Source organism: Delphinus delphis, chromosome 3, assembly GCF_949987515.2.
Source record: "Delphinus delphis chromosome 3, mDelDel1.2, whole genome shotgun sequence".
Lineage (NCBI taxonomy): Eukaryota > Metazoa > Chordata > Mammalia > Artiodactyla > Delphinidae > Delphinus > Delphinus delphis.
This window is the reverse complement of record NC_082685.1, coordinates 79,627,447-79,645,450: the sequence shown is the minus strand read 5'-3', so window position 1 is coordinate 79,645,450 and position 18,004 is coordinate 79,627,447. Positions and strand designations below refer to the sequence as shown.

The 18,004-nt window shown below is 39.1% G+C and overlaps 1 protein-coding gene across 1 annotated transcript in view; it reads left to right on the top strand.

The window, feature by feature from the left end:
* The window catches only part of KCNN2 (potassium calcium-activated channel subfamily N member 2), a 183,952-nt gene extending 167,105 nt beyond the window's left edge, over nt 1-16,847 (top strand). The window contains exons 6-8 of the mRNA XM_060009004.1: nt 6,868-6,995; nt 13,274-13,343; nt 16,251-16,847. Coding sequence (XP_059864987.1) covers nt 6,868-6,995; nt 13,274-13,343; nt 16,251-16,538 — 486 coding nt within the window. The 3' untranslated portion in view covers nt 16,539-16,847. The remainder of the gene's footprint in view (nt 1-6,867; nt 6,996-13,273; nt 13,344-16,250) is intronic.
* Nucleotides 16,848-18,004: the final 1,157 nt, after the last annotated feature.

Sequence of the window (18,004 nt, the reverse complement as noted above, 5' to 3'; positions counted from 1 at the left end):
CAGGCTTGATGACAGGTCTATTTTTATAGGCAAAATGTCACTAAGTACCAAAGCAAATGTTAAAATGGCATTAAAATCAAACATAAATTTAAATCAAACATAAATTTCTGGTTTATGATTCCCATTCTGTTATTATACTCAATATAACATATGAAAATAATAGCCCTTTTATGGTTCTCTCTATTATTTTATACATTGATTCCATTTGGTTATTTATGGAATTTTTGAAGAAAAAAATCTAAAATAATTCCTGGATAATAACCTAACCAAGAATAAACAAGGACCTAAAAGCCATACATAGTTACTAAGATGACAGATTAAAAATGAAAATGTCCCCTGAAACACTACATCGAAGTTTTTTGATGGTCAACAGGAATAGTGGTCACAGACATTGCTTTTCTTTAAATGATAGATTATTCTTCCAGGAAGAAATGGAACCTTCAAAGCCTTCCAGTGTGTGTTTTAACTAAACTGAACAATGTCCATGAAAAATTATCCACCATGTACAAAGTTTGAGGAACAATTTTATACAGAAATCATTTCTCTGTGGGACTACATTAACCACATAAAATACTATGTTTGAAAGTAGAACACAGAATTCACTGGGCACTAGCATTAATGGAGGATTGTCCTATATAATTTCAAAAGTTTACATGGCACTCTGCAATTCAAAAATGGCCAATAGGTCCATGTAACCTAAATAATCTAAGGATTCCAAAATCAAAGCATAATAGCAATAACTTATCAGTAGGCTTAGTAAGACAGAACCAGCTATTTAATCGATTCGTAGCATATGACCTTACAGACGCAATGTGTTTAACATGCTTAAAGCTTTAGGAAATAATATTATTATTACTATTCATTCAGGTTTGAACCAAAAAGAAATCTTGGAGTTTGGCTCTCTGGCTACTTTCATTTTGGAAAGAAACTTTGAGAACCCAGGCATAATATTTAAAGTCGCTAGATGTACCATGAAGGATAATTATACATATTAATGTCCACTGTGGGTGTTTCCAATCCTGTTAAGAATTCTCAATAAGATCCATAATAAGAACACTATTATGTAATTATATGTAATTATGTAATTTTGTTTCTTGCCTATCTCTTAACAAGTGAACAGAAATTCTAGAGGATTTACTGTGTAACTTTTATATCCTGCTTGGAAATTCTAGAGGATTTACTGTGTAACTTTTATATCCTGCTTGGCTACATATCCCAGTGGGTTAAAATATAAATGCATGGAACCCTTGACCTTGCCTTGTTCCATTCACCCCGCCACAGGTACCTGGTCTCAAGGAGAACTGGGCTGGCAAGAAAGGTTGGTGCCCTGAGCACATCCAGCCCCGCTGCTGCAGGGGCAGTGAGAGCACATGATGTCCTACTAAGCTGCACAGGCTTAGTGGCCTTGACTTTGTCCCCCAGGCATCCTGGAGGCATCACCCACAGCATATAGAGCAACATTTTACTGTAATTATCAGAATGAGAGGCAAGAAACTCTCCTGCCTCAGAAAAGCCTCTGAAGGGAGAGGCAAGAGGAAGAAAAAGAAAGTAGTAAAAAGCAAAGGAAATCTATAAACAAAGTAGCCTGCTAAATAACTCTAATTGTATGTATCATAATCAGCTTTAAGAGGTTTTGTGGTTTAGAAAGTATTGTTTCACATAAAAAATATATTTTACCTTACTACCTATAGCTTTAATATTTACCTAGGAGCCAGCAATATAACATGTCATGTCCTTTATACCTATGAAAGAGGGTTGAAGGCATCTAGTGACTGTTACTCCTTTTAATAGTATAAATGGCTTATAGGGCCTTTGTTTTCTCAAATATTTCTGATTATTTTATGCCTTTCAAAATTTTTCTGATAAAAGACTTGCATTTGAGTTGACCACTAATTTTTTTTTTGCGGTACGCGGGCCTCTTCCCTTGTGGAGCACAGGCTCCGAAACGCGCAGGCTCAGTGGCCATGGCTCACGGGCCCAGCCGCTCCGCGGCATGTGGGATCTTCCCGGACCGGGGCACAAACCCGTGTCCCTTGCATCGGCAAGCAGACTCTCAACCACTGCGCCACCAGGGAAGCCCCTAATTTTTTTTTTAATTTTTATTTTATATTGGAGTATAGTTGATTGCAATGTTGTGTTAGTTTCAGATATACAGCAAAGTGATTCAGTTATACATATACATGTATCTATTCTTTTTCAAATTCTTTTCCCATTTAGGTCATGACAGACTATTGAGCAGAGTTCCCTGTGCTATAGTAGGTCCTTGTTGGTTATCTATTAATATTTTAAATATAGCAGGGTGTACATGTCAATTAGTGAGGTAGAACAAATGTTCTTATTTTCCTTTTTCCCTGTGTGTGTCTTTGGGGGTACAGGAAATGGAGAGAGGAAGAGAAGGTTCCTGTTAAGAAAGGGCCCACTTTTCACTTTCCTTGTTCTGTGAAGTAGAGGAAATAAGTTATATTTCAGAGTAGCACTGGGCCATTAATTGGCAACATATAATATAGCTACTAATTATTGAGAGATATCTGTGAATCCCTCGTACCAACTCTCATGGTATCTAGCAAGTGATAGAGACTCAATAAATTTGTTGAATTAATAAATGGAAATGCTCTGTCCCCTTTAGATCCTAGGTCTCTTCTTTAAACCTGTATACCCTTCATATCAGGAGGGTCCTTTGGTTGATAAATATGCATCTATGGTTATGATTAGAAGTTTTTATGATACAAATTACTATGGTGCCAAATTTAACACCATAGACACTTTTTAGTACCAGCTATGCCAAAAGCACTGAGCTAGGGAGAAACAATGACGTGACCTCTAAAACTTTGTAAATGCCCTGGAAAGTGGAGCAGGGGCTCCAGAGTTACATTGTTACATGACTATAGAGCAGGGTTCTTAACTGCAAATAAACGTTCATCTCAATGATCACAAATGTGCAGACCTACTTCTCCTCTCCCCTGTTTTTCCTGTAAGTTTGGATTAGCATTTTCATGTAACAATTCCCGTCCTTCAAACCTGTAAAACACTGAGGTGTTTCCACACTGTCGTCTGTTCCCTTTCAACCCTGGGAGGAACCGAGGGAAAAAAATCTACTATTATCAGTAGAGGATAAGTTTTTCTATGTTTGGATATATTGTTTTGTTTCTGCTGTATTGAAAAGTAGCAGTTAAATAAGATGCTTTGAGAGATTTATTCCTGTATTTGAAAGGGAGTTTTCGTTAGAAAGGGGATGTTTTGCCATAAATGGATATATTTCACAGTTCTTAAAAGCAGCTGTAGGGATTTCATTTTCAGATGAGGAGTCAATTATTTTTCAGCCTGTCATCTACATTGCATGTTTAGTGAATACGAATCCTACAATATAAGGTCCAGGGGTTATCGCCCACTGCAGTACACTCTGAAACTGAGGTTCCCTACGCCCTTCCAGTCATTCCCCCACCGTCCCAAAGAAAAAGAATCATTTAAAATACATTAAGGACAAGCATTGGATCACCTTTGAAAATTTTATAGACTTTAGATGAGAATCCAAACCAAAATTAATTGCTGTGTTGAACTGCTGTGTTCTTGTCTCATCACTTCTTACCCAGTTTTCTCGGTGCCTCGCTGGTCTGTGTTCTAGGTTCTTACTCTGTGTCTTGAGCGGATAAAACCAGGGAGGGAGGATATACCAGGGCCCTTACCAGTCCTCCAGGCAGTATATCTGCTCAGAGAGCTGAGACCTCCAGTAGCCAGCCCTTCTCCTTGGTGGCAGGGAAGGCCTGTCCCAACCCCAGGCAGTGCTGGCTAGTCACTTCCCACTCCTCTCTCTTTAAAAGCAAGGTCCTCCTACAAAGCTACAGTCATCAAGACAGTATGGTACCGGCCCCAAAACAGAAATATACATCAATGGAACAGGATAGAAAACCCAGAAATAAACGCACACACCTATGGTCAATTAAGTTATGCACCAAAAATAAGCTCAAAATGGATTAAAGACCTAAATGTAAGCGCAGACAACTGTAAAACTCTTAGAGGAAAACATAGGAAGAACATTCTTTGACATAAATTGCAGCAAAATCTTTTTTGATCTGCCTCCTGGAGTTATGGAAATAAATAAACAAATGGGACCTAATTAAACTCGAAATCTTTTTCACAGCAAAGGAAACCATAAACAAAACGAAAAGACAACCCATAAAATAGGAGAAAATACTTGCAGACGATGTAACTGACAAGGGATTAATCTCCAAAATTTATAAACAGCTCATGTGCCTCAATATCAAAAATAAACCAAACAGCCCAATCCAAAAGTGGACAGAAGACCTAGATAGAAATTTCTCCAAAGAAGATATACAGATGGCCAGGAGGCACATGAAAAGATGCTCAACATCACTAATTATTTACAGAAATGCAAATCAAAACTACAGTGAGGTAGCACCTCACACGGGTCAGAACGGCCGTCATCAAAAAGTCTACAAACAACAAATGCTGGAGAGGGTGTGGAGAAACGGGAACCCTCCTACACTGTTGGCAGGAATATAAATTGGTAAAACAGTGGAGAGTAGTATGGAGTTTCCTTAAAAAAACTAAGAATAGAGCTACCATATGACCCAGCAATCCCACTACTAGGCACATACCCAGAGAAAACCATAATTCAAAATGATACATGCACCCCAATGTTCATTGCAGCACTGTTTACAGTAGCCAAGACAAGGAAGCAACCTAAATGTCCATCAACAGAGGAACGGGTAAAGAAGATGTGGTACAGATAAACAATGGAATATTACTCAGCCATAAATTAAAAAATGAAATAATGCCATTTGCAGCAACATGGGTGGACCTGCAGATTATCATACTAAGTGAAGCAGTCAGAGAGAGAAAAACAAATATCATCATATGATGTCGCTTATATGCAGAATCTAAAAGACAAATGATACAAATGAACTTATTTACAAAACAGAAACACTTACAAAACAGAAACAGCAACTTAGAGAACGAATTTATGGTTACCAGGGGGAAAGGGTGGGGGTGAGGGATAGATTGGGAGTTTGGGACTGACATGTACACACTACTGCCTATAAAATAGATAACCGCCAAGCACCTACTGCATAGCACAGGGAAGTCAGCTCAATATTCTGTAATAACGTAAAAGGGAAAAAAATTTGAAAAAGAATGGATACTTGAATGGTTATAACGGAATCACTTTGCTGTACGCCCATAACTAACACATCATTATTAATCAACTAACTATACCCCGATATAAAATAAAAATGTTTTAATTAAAAATAAAAGCAAGGTCCTCCAACCTCAGCAAATTACACTACATCCAGTTCCTTACCTTTGCAAAGGAGACCAGTGTCAGATGGAAGAGGCTTCTGAATGGTGACTCTTACCTTGTGAGGAAGAGGAATGATTCCATAAGAACGAAGAGCAAGAGTTCACTGGAACACCTTTTAACTTCACTGCGGACAAGTCACTTACACGCACCGCTGGTGCTCAACACCCCGTGTTTCGTCTTTCTCTTGGTTGGAGAATGTTCTCCATGCAGAGTCTAATGAATATACAGAGGAAGTCACAACTAAAAGCAGTCTTCAGAAACCAGCCATGTTCTTAAAGTGGGTTCTAGCCATACAATTTCACTCAAAAAGAAAACTCAGCGCCATGAAAAAGGGTTCACCCTCAGCCACCCAACCTGCTGTTTTCTCTGCTAAAGTGAAAAAATACACATACATACTTGGGCCATTGTTTTGGTAAATTATAATACTCTTCCTTATTGTAAATCTAAGTGCTGAAAAGGAATTTAACAATAATTCTCTCTAACCTTCTCATGTTAGGGCAAACTAAAATCCTGCCGGGTTAGCTTGTCTCCTTGACCTGACTTGGTTGGTCCACAGTCAAGAACTTAGAACCCATTTCTGCAGCCCAGTTCACTGTTCTGTCTTACCCCACCACACTGCCTGTCTTTAAAAAGTTGTCTTCCTCCACCCAGCCCCCCTCTAGCCTGCAGCTCCCCTTGTGAGACACCCTTTATCGATCACTCAAAAGAATTAAATGACTCAACTTCCCAGAATAAGTAGCTAACAACAAGCACAAGTGAAAGCTCTGGGTCATCAGTTCTTGTCTTGTGAGCAAGGAAGAGGACTTACCAACTGGCAGGAATCTTTGAAGACTTGAAAGTGTCAAGAAAGCAAGTGATTGAAGTCTCACTAGGAAGTATTCACACCTTCCATCAGCTGCAGTAAGTCTTGGCAGTGTTACTTTCATGACTTTATCCTTTAGGTTTGTCCTGTCCATGTGAAAGGCAGTGTACTTAAATTACCAACAAAATCATGACAACACAGACTCTCTGTCAGTTGATTAAAGTACGCTAACAAGCAATTTGCTAAGTCACCCTGGGAGGCTGGATGACTGGGTCTTCTTGTACATTCAGCAGGGGAAACATGCCCTTCCTGTAGTGCACAGCCAGAAATGCCGAGCAAGCTTGCAAAGGACAGGGTTAACCTTGGCCTTCTGGCATTTTGCCTTTCTCCAGGAAAACGAAGAACATGGAGAGAGCAACTGCGATACAAGGTGAAGAAAGCAGCACCTCTTGATTTAAAAAAAAAAAAAGAAAAGGTAGTTGAAAGGTTCCTCATGGGGTAGAGTTAGAGTAGAAGTTACCCGTGAAAGAGATCATTAGCCCCTCATACTTCAAGGTAAGCATTCCCAGACAGATACATGTACTTTTAGACAGGCACAGAGTCAAGAAAAAATTTTTTGAGATACAGTTACTAAACAGAGCTAGAGCTTACCATGATCATTGGGATGAAGAGCATGACAGCCAGCCAAGTTGCAAAGGATTCTGCTCTGGAATTTATCAACTGCTGTGTTTGTTTCTTTTCCTAACAGGTGAAAAACGCAGCTGCCAATGTACTCAGGGAAACATGGCTAATTTACAAAAATACAAAGCTAGTAAAAAAGATAGATCATGCAAAAGTCAGAAAACATCAACGGAAATTCTTGCAAGCTATTCATCAGTAAGTACCATTCTCCTCTTTCATTCTGCATTTGTATCTCTGGGTTTTCATTCTTGCCCCTGCTTATTCTTCTTTCACGCGGGAGGGAAAAAGAGAACATTATCATGTTTGTTCCCAGAAGACGTTATTTGGCATTTTAATAATTCCATAATTTTTCTCAGGATTTCATTTGTCAGTTCATTTGATGGTTAAAAATCATTTATTATTGGGAGAATAGCCACATAATATATTAATTAAAGGGTCTATTCAGTTTCTTTTTTTAGATAGAAGCAATAATTTTAGTTAAAATTGTATTTCTTGATTTACTTATTCATATAGTTTGCTCTAAGATGTTTAGTTTGTATCTACTACAGACTCTTTAAAGAAATTAACATACTGCCAAGCATCTTTATATGAAGGTAGTACGTACAATTGACTTAATACTCGAATTTTTAAATTAGTTTTCACTCAGAACTTGAGGGATTTTCTAGATGCTATGTGTTCATTATAGAGTTTAGAGTTCCTATAGGCCTTGCAGTCATTATTCTGACTTTATCGAGGCCACTGTTATTCAATTTGTTTAAGTCCTTCGTGCCATTTTATTGTTACTGTTATACCTACCATCATAGACTTATAAAATACAAATCTCTATCTAGCAAGTTTCAATGATAATTTGAAAGCACCAGGTCTTTCTCCCCCAGGCTGGCAGCATCCTTACCGTAAGTACATTATGCGGGTGTCAGTTATGATGCCATGCAGCCTTGCTCTTAATGCCATTTCTGTATGGGGCAGGGCAGACGCATCACATTTTGTGGGTCAGAAAAGTGGCTTTTCTCATGCAACCTACCAGGGTAATCTCGGAAAGGTAGGTAAATACTAGGTATCCTGATTATAAAGGGAGATGTGTTTTCTTAGAGCTAATTAGTACAGCAGACAGGAAGTTCTGAGGCTGAAGTGTTAATTTTACATATTTAGGGAATTCATATGTATATTACACTCACATTCCGTTGAAAATCACCAAGCATTCATCTTTCACCTCTTCATCTGCCATCCACTCTCCTTCTTAAATAGGTATCACTGAAAATGTGGAATATGTCTATAATTATAGACATACATGTACTTGTATAGAAGTTGCTACCTTTCTTAATGAAAATAAAATCCAAGCACCCTGAGCTCTAAAATAGGAGACTCCGCATATATGGTAGAGTAAGCTGGTCCTCATTGCTACTCTTAGCAATTCACACATGTTCTTTCCCTTGCTGCCACCAACACCAAAGTGACATTATTTCTCCTTTAGCTCTGTGACTTGACTGGACACACAACTATGCATTTTCCCCATATAAGGAAAAGAATTTTAAGCGAGTACTCTTTCAAAGTCTGGGAGAGAGTAAAAGTGAAAAACACAGAGAGCAACATTGTGTTCGATCTGGCTCCCAAGCAGGAATTCGCTCCCTGGAGCTCACAGCTACCTTTATAACCAGGTGCCACCACCTAGGACCACTTGCCTCCACATCTTGACTCCTTGAAGCTTAGACCTAAGAGAGTGGGTCCCCTGAGAGATGCTGAGCCTTTACCTCTCCCTCAAGGGTCACCTGGTAAAATTTCCTGGTAGAGTGATCATTCCTACAGCCCCCAAACCGTACAACACAATAACCGCAACATTCATACAAGAGGTACACATGGTATACTGTGGAGAAATCATTCCTTGTATGTTTCGATACTAACCTATATTGTTCAGATCTATTAAAAAAGAAAACTTACCTTTGCGGGTATGAGAAAATGTGGTGTCCCAGGATGGAAAGGTTGTGAGATGATGTGGAAGTAGGCAAGTGGGTCAGTCTTTGGGTTGAGCATCCACATATCCCATTTCCTCCAGGATTGTATTTGTGTCCCTTCCTGTTAGTGTAACTTACCTGTTCAATATGTAATGAAACGTGACTTGCCTTTGATGCCATTGATAAATTTCCTTATAACCAAAAAAAAAAAGCAAACGCTTTGACAATTTTTGTCATATAATTCTGTAGCCATGTGTAAATAGTGGGTATTTCTATATTTATATAAATTGTCATAGAACTCTTAAGTGTGGAATACATTCACACTCAAAACCCTGGGGGACAATTTATGGGTGGTCATTATAAAACTTTTTCAACTTTGCTTTAGGTTTGAACATTCTTATAATAAAATGTTAGGCAGGGGCTTCCCTGGTGGCGCAGTGGTTGAGAGTCTGCCTGCCGACGCAGGGGACACGGGTCCGTGCCCCGCTCCGGGAAGATCCCACATGCCGCAGAGCGGCTGGGCCCGTGAGCCATGGCCACTGAGCCTGGGCGTCCGGAGCCTGTGCTCCACAACGGGAGAGGCCACAACAGTGAGAGGCCCGCATACCGAAAAAAAAAAAAAAAAAATTAGGCAAAAAATCTTTGGTGAAACTCAGTGTAAAAACTGTCCCTAGGCCATTGGCATATTGCTACAAGCTGTACTGACATGATCTGAAGGGTTTCGTGGTGTAGGTTACATGGGTTGTTCAGCATGCTGTTTTTGGGTAGAGTAACAAAGGAAACCACATGTGATTCTTCTGCTTCTTTCAGACATTTCTCATTGTTTCTTCTGTAGCCTTGTGTACTTCTAAAGTAGATGAGCTTTAAGCAACGCAAAAATGTTCTGAATTGTTTTATAAATTAGTCTTGGGGCTGTTGGGTTTCCTTGAGGTGGGAGGGTACTTATACTTTGTGAAAAGTAGATGGGCTGGGTGTGGATAGGTTATGCTAATTATGCATAATTATCTTTCACTGAACTTAATGAGTGAAGCCATACATGAAAGCACACAGGGCTCGATTCCTAAGGGCAAGGCCTTTACTGCCTTTACTGCCCCAGCCTTGTCAGGCAGCACCAGGTGAAATCGGACCTTGCCACTTGAGGGAAAATGTACCAGTTGACTTGCTAGAGCTCTCCTGGCCTCTGCTCTCCTCTGATTTGTCCAGAGAGCTTTTGCAGCAGCTCTCTCCCCCTTCTACCAGCCTCCTCTATCTCAACTCTCCTTCTCTTTTCCCAGCCTCTCTCCCGGACACATGACCTTGCTAGTCTCTGTTGGATGCCTAACTCTGCAGGCCTGTGTCCTCTCTTCAGTAACGTAGCTGTCTTTGGGGATCGTCACTTAGTGCCATGAAGCATTCTGTTTCTGTAACTTTTACCACTTTTTCTGGTATCAACTTTACAGTTTCTCATTCTTCGGTCTCAGCTAGAGACCCATCAATTAACATGAACTTGTCTCACAGCCAAGAAATCCAATAAATGTGATGTCTATAACAGAGAGTGTTAGGTTAACCCCCTGTCAGAAGACCAGGCTCTTCAATAGCCCCGGCTTCTCAAAAGACCAACTTGGAAAAGACGTACCCCCCTCCAAAAATTATAATCCTATTGTTTAGAATATTATCTTTTGATACTAGGCAAAAATGTCTCCTATTGTTTACTTGAACATCATGTTTCAAAGAGGCCAAGATGACTTTACACAACTTCTTCCTTCCGAACTCTAGTTCTGGAGGAAGCTATGTGCTTTCAGGTGGGGAAGTAGAGTAGCGATGCAGAAGGATGATAACATAATGGAATAGCATTTCTTTCTGATCGATATGCCAAAATCCTGCAGAATCTTAACAGGACCTTCCAGCTAATGAATCGAGCCCCCTGTGCATGAATGAACACCACTCTGTGTTATTTTGTTCCAGAATATTTTACAGTTTCTTTTCTTTTGTTTTGTCTTTTTATTTCAACAAAATGAAAATAGAGCTCGGAAGTAAGTTGTGTGAGCCGCTCCTCTCAACATTCGCAGAATTTTCTACTGGCTGCATGCACCCAAGCGGATCCTTTATTTGTGAATTTTAGTAGTCTGATTGCTGCTATGGAAATGTGTTCCAAAATCATGATATTTTCCTGTGATAAGTGAAGTTCACAAGGAAGAAATCAACATATGTTTCTTATTCTTCTTTTTTGGGGGTGAGGGCGGGTGGGGGGAAGAAGTGAAAAACACAACTGCATGTTACCTTTTATTCTGGCAGCTGCAGCTTACGTAGGCTTTCTGTACCAGTTCTCCTACCTTTCAGGCAGTTCAACCAGGCTAGTAGGGCTCAGGGCCGTGCTGCCCTCACGAGTTGCTGGAGGCTTCCGCTCCGGTGTCCCCGAACTTCATGTGCCAGCTCTGCTATGACTTACCTAAATTTGAAAAGAAAGCTTATGATAAATCCCTATCATAAGTGGATTTAAAAATATATCACTCCCAGCAAGGAGAGTGAGGTAAAGGGAACATCAGTCGACAATTGAAACACTGGTATTGAATTCTAGCCACAAGCTGTTGCCTGCAGAAAGCTCTGAGCTGAGATTCTCCTCCCTCTTTTTTTAAAAACAGGGGAAGAGCAGGTGTTTGTTAGGAGATAAAAACAGGATAGGACTAGCCTGAGACATTTTTCTTATAATAATCAAGAATTGGAAGAGAATTAAAGGGAATAACTCTCTCTCCATCTGTTCTAGTATTGGTTAATGTCTTGTTTGAGTATCATTTAGTCATCTAGAACACCTCTGTTGGTATAAATCCAGCACTTCAAAAACAAAGTCCTAATCTAACCCTCTTCTTTTCATACATGAAGAAACTGAATGTCAGGTTAGGGCCAAGGCGGACAGAATACATGTCTGACACTTAGTGTTTCTAGTACATTTCTCTGTAATGACCCACACATGTTTAAAGTTGCTTTGCTTGGTTTTTTTTGTTGTGTTTGGTTTTTTTTTTTTGACTTGTTTTTAAAAGGCACACATCAAGAATTGTAACCCTTGTAAGTACTTAGAGAAACATTTCTCAACAACATATTAGATTTAAATATATGTTTGTAAATTTCTTTTAGACTGAAACATTTTCCATCACTATAATAACATAAAAAGGAGCCAGTTAAATTAGTTCCAAGTCTTCTAATAAAGAAACACATAGTCACAATCACAAGTTCTAACCTTAAACTGTTTTAGACTGTTAAAGATCATGTTGTAAGCAGGTGTCAGTTCAACTCTTACTGGCAGAAGGCACTGTCTCTTCACTGTGGAGCAGATTTGGTGACATATTGGATATCCACATTTCAGAACAGGATCACTGAGCATCGTGAACATGTGTTACAAAAATCTCCCTGGCAGTAAAATCTTGCCCTGTGAATTTTTTTTTATCCCTTTAACCAATTACCTTTCATTTAAATTGGGACATACTCAAGCGTACTCTCTCCAACATTAACACTATACTTTGCAAAGGACTCGTCATCAAAGTGATAAGGTTAGCGTGGGTTTTTCACAAAGCAGCTCAGAGAGACCTGCTTCTCTTTTGGAGCATGGCTTTGAATTGTTGGCTTAAAGGACAATCAACTACTTTTCTCTGGTTGGAAAATCTTAATTTCTTGCTACATAACAAGCACTGAGTAAATGTTTGTTGAAATATTACTGTGAATAAGTTAAGGAATAGTAGGTACTCATTCAGAATTTGTCTTTAAGAAAACCAGCTTTTTGACTGTCAATCAGATACACACATTGATATTTAAAAGTTTCTAAAGGTAACTTTACCAGTAGAAGAGATCCCACCTGTCAGACACTTTAATTGTCCTGTGCCTTTATCTAGAATAAAAATTAAAGGAAGTTCTCCCAAGGAAATGGTCTGGCTTCCCTTCAAATTCAATGGCAGTTTAAGATAAAAGTCAAGTGAAGTACAATGACGAATAAGAGAATTATGTGTTTTGAGTTATCTTGCTGCTGGTTGAATAAAAGTTTTATTTTTGCTAATGAGAATCTCACTTATCACTGTGTTTCATCAGGTTCAAATACCTAACCCAATCCATTTCAGACTAAATAGGGCTAACACCTGTATCTAGTCACATAGGCATAGGAAGGTGCTTACTGCTTCCAACATTGATAAAATTCCAGTTGCTTTGCATTTTTCTTCCTATGTCTATTTGTCACGATACTGGGTCTTTAAGGAATGTTTTGGTTTTTCTCATATGGTTAAAGCCTTATGAGCCTTTCTCAGTTGAACTTTAACTACCTAGTAAATAGTTGTCCTAAGGACACCTCATCTCTTTCTCTCTCCCTTCCTTTTTGCGGTGTTGGGGAAGCATGCTTCTCATTGTACCAGATACATAACCAGTTTGGACTTTATGCCAAATATTCAAGGCATTATCCATGCAGTTATTTGCTCTTGTCAATTTTGTGCATGCTCTTTGGAAGGCTTACGATAGTCGTAGGGAAGAAAAGGAACCTTTCTGACTTCAGATTCTGTCTTTTAGATTAAGAAGTGTAAAAATGGAGCAGAGGAAACTGAATGATCAAGCAAATACCTTGGTGGACCTGGCAAAGGTAAGCTGGGGTCTCAGCCCTCATGATTGCATCTATTGGAACTAACCACTGCATAGAAATCAATAATGCTTCGGGAGGAGGCCACCCCAAACTTATTTAACAAATCAAACCAACAAACTATGCTGACATGATGGCCCAACTTATAAGAATTCTTCTGAAACTCTTACTTAATATTCACTTTCCCTACCTACATTGTTCAACCCCATTCTAAAAGCTTTCCTACTTGCAGTGATTTGGAAGTTCAGTAAGAAACGTAAGTGGACTATGAGATAGTACTTTGGGAATGCTTATATGTAGTTTAGTCTCATCTCTATGAGAGCAGAACCACATTCTAGGCTTTACTATGAGGTTCAGGGCTAAATGGGACTCATCAATAAAATTATTTTTTATATATTTTAAGCAACAGGCTTTCTATCCTGTTCCATTGATCTACCTGTCTGTTTTTGTACCAGTACCATACTGTCTTGATGACTGTAGTTTTGTACTATAGTCTGAAGTCAGGGAGCCTGATTCCTCCAGCACCTTTCTTCTTTCTCAAGATAGTTTTGACTATTCAAGGTCTTCATACCACTTTTTAAAAGGACATTAATAATCCCCAATTCTTCTATCAGTTATACGCTTTATCTGGTTTATTTTTGGTTGTTCCTCTCAAGTGAAGTCCACTTTCAAAATGTGAATATTTGTCAATAATGACAACATTACCTTTCAATGTTCTAAATTCTATAGGAGGCATTAGAATAGATTTATGTGTAAGTGTTGAGCCTGTTAACATGAATCCTTTGAAAGAGGCAACTCTCTGTTGGACCTGTGTTCTGCTGTTTGTTTGCTATAACTGCTATGTCCTTTATAAAGCCTCCAGTATATTCTCCAAAAATTACATCCATTTGTCCTAGTCCCATGAAATAACACACTTAATTATATTCATTTTTTAATGTATATCAATAATACATACTGTATAAATATGTTGAAGATGAATATTTGATATCTTATACATAGAAGATGATAAGTGAAGTATTTAATGACTTACCCCTGGGAGATCATATATCATTCATTTAGGCTGGGCAGCACACACATACGAGGCCTGAAGATGTGCTCAGTATTTACACACATTGTTCTCACTGGGACACATCATGGACAAAGATGGGGCAGGTTCTTCCACCACTCCTAGATCAAATGATAAAAGAAATTGGGTATTTTTATGAAAAAATAAGAGACCCCTTGAAAATAATATATATATTATATATCATTTCACTATATGTAATATAGCATATATAAATACATATTATATATACTATTATATATAATAGATAGTCTCTTGAAGTAAAATTATATATCTATGAGGCAAGATGCTGTATCTTTTAATTATTTTTCATTTTGACTGTGTTGGGTCTTCGTTGCTGCGCGTGGGATTTTTTTCCTCTAGTTGCGGCTAGTGGGGGCTACTCTTCGTTGTGGTACGTGGGCTTCTCATTGTGGTGGCTTCTCTTGTTGCAGAGCACGGGCTCTAGGCACGCGGGCTCAGTAGTTGTGGCTCACGGGCTCTAGAGTGCAGGCTTAGTAGTTGTGCAGGCTCATGGGCCTAGCTGCTCCACGGCATGTGGGAACTTCCCAGACCAGGGCTAGAACCTGTGTCCCCTGCATTGGCAGGCAGATTCTTTAACCACTGCGCCACCAGGGAAGCCCCTCAATTATTTCCTTAGCACCGTGCTTATTATTATGTTTGCAGGACTATCCATGCCATAAGGGTTTCTGAATGAATGGATGTTGCTCATATAGTCTCAAGACTATGTATCAACAGTAAAAATAAAGTTAATGCACTCTGTCTTCCTGGCCAAACTCAAAGGAGGTGCCTGTGTTCCGAACAGTAACTCCCTTATTTAATCAGTTCATCATCATTTATCACCATTAAGAGGTTGTTAAGCAGGATAAGAGCACATATTATAGAGGGAAATAAGACAGGGGGCAGGCTTAGCCAAAGGGGTCTAGGCTTGGGAAAGGCTGCACTGGGCTAAGGTTAATGTCTCCAGCCTTCCCTTCTTGAGCACCCCCTTCCCTCTCTGGCTCTGAGCTGATCAGCCCTGAGGTCTTCTTTCCCCGTCTCCTGGCTATTTCCGGAACTATAACTGGGCGTCAGAGTTATGAATACCCTTTGATCAGGACAACCAATTGCAAAATTCTCTAGGGCACCAAAAGCATTTTCCTATTTCAAACCACTTAGTTCTGATTCAGCCATAGCCAACAAGGTGGATTGGTAACTTTAGTGTCTCCCCTAACTTTTATTCTCTCAGCAGTTATCTATAAAAATGCTATTTGACCCAATGGAGAGCCTGTAATTTGGAACATAGGAGAGCAAAAAGATATTAATTGCTTTAAGTTACTAAATTACTTGATCAAATCAGTTTGTCCTAAACTTCATTCATATTCCACGCTCAAAATTTCTGCTACATCCTAATACCATCTGTACTATTATGTATTGTTCTTTAAATCGGCTTGTTTTTAAAAATCAGCCTTGCCCTAATTAGTATTACATGTTGCAAAATGAATTTGACATGCTAACTTTTCTAACAACCATTAGAATATATACATAAATATGAAATCAAAACGTGTTTGTCTACCTGCACACCACCTAAAATCCTTGGACATACCACCAGCAGTACCTGCACACCATTTTCTGCAGCTGGATCAAATTAAGGCCTAAGATCTTTTCTTTCCTAAATCCTGGCATTGAACGGACACACTGAATTTGCTTTGCCAGGTCAAGTGTTCAGTTAGCTGACCCCACTGCTGCATTGCATGTCACCGAAAGGAGACCAGCCCTCAAGCTCTGAGAGTTGATAGTTTGCTTCCAGGGCAAGTGAATTAAAACTTCGCTCTTCATCTCTCTATTCTCTCAATCCTGTTTTCTAGACCCAGAACATCATGTATGACATGATTTCCGACTTAAACGAAAGGAGTGAAGACTTTGAGAAGAGGATCGTTACCCTGGAAACCAAATTGGAGACTTTGATTGGTAGCATCCATGCCCTACCTGGGCTCATAAGCCAGACCATGAGGCAGCAGCAGAGAGATTTCCTTGAGGCTCAGATGGAGAACTACGACAAGCATGTCCCCTACGATGCTGAGCGGTCCCGGTCCTCGTCCAGGAGGCGGCGGTCCTCCTCTACAGCACCACCAACTTCATCAGAGAGTAGCTAGAAGAGAATCAGTTAACCACAAAATAAGACTTTTTGCCATCATATGGTCAATATTTTAGCTTTTATTGTAAAGCCCCTATGGTTCTAATCAGCGTTATCCGGGTTCTGATGTCAGAATCCTGGGAACCTGAACACTAAGTTTTAGGCCAAAATGAGTGAAAACTCTTTTTTTTTTTCTTTCAGATGCACAGGGAATGCACCTATTATTGCTATATAGATTGTTCCTCCTGTAATTTCACTAACTTTTTATTCATGCACTTCAGACTTTACTACTACATTATATGATATATAATAAAAAAAAAAGTTAATTTCTGCACATACTTGTTTGGTCACTTGAGATGTCTAAAGGTTCACTCTTCACATTATTTTCAAGGTGAAATGACTGATTATCACCCGATGCATGTTGATCATTTTTATTTCCCACTTTGCCAATTGGAAGAAACTTTTCCATTACTCCATACCCTAGTCACTAAGACTTTTCTCTCATTATGAAATATTATAGTCAAAACCATTTGACCCAGCCGGCTTACTATTCTTTTTGAGTCCCCCATGTCTCATTTCTAATTCAGTTTGTTTCCAAATTATGTGGAAAGTGATGCTGTCACATCAAAGCCTGTATATAAACTAGGGGCACAGATGCTTTCAAGAATTATTTTATTCCCAGTTTACCAGCAAATTTACTTGAAGAAAGTATCAGGGTACACCACTGTCTATGAACTAATGTTGCAGAAATTTAGATCTAAACTACTTATTTCATCTCTTCACATGTATTTATTTATCATGAGGGACCCGTGATGCACTCTAAGCGTTTGGATTACACACATGCTTATTCACATATACACGTGATGGCGCAGCTCCTAATAGCATAATCAACATAAATGAGTGTAACTCTTAACATGTCACATACCACCTGGCAAATGGTCTGTACTCTTGGTCTGTGCATGTTTGGTACAGGGAGGTGAATGGCAACTAGTAAATTTCACAAGTTTTATTAGGCTTGTTTCACGGGCAGTTAAGATGGGTTTCTGTGAAAGGGAACTGGTCAGTTACTGCTGCAAACACATCTCTTTCCAAATTTACTCTAAGAATCCAGTGGATTTAGAAAAACCACCTTTGAGGTGACAGCAGTGTGGAAGAGCTGGTCAGTGGTAAGGGTAACACATCATAAAAATAAGGCTTCATTTGGACAGCTCTTAAACCAACCCTCTTGGGTTGGCCTAAACTTAAAAATGACTCCTTCATTTTCAGAGAAATCTGCTTTTGCCCTCTTCTCCTTTATTCTGCACCATACCCTTTGGTGTGTACCTTACGACATTGCAAGTTGCTAGTATACCAAGTATTTTTCTTCTTTAACACAAAACTAGAGCTATACATTCATCACCTTGCATAATTTAATGAACAAAATCACTTTCATAACTATTCTCTATAACTGAGGCAAAAATCAAACATTTCCATTCAACATCAAGG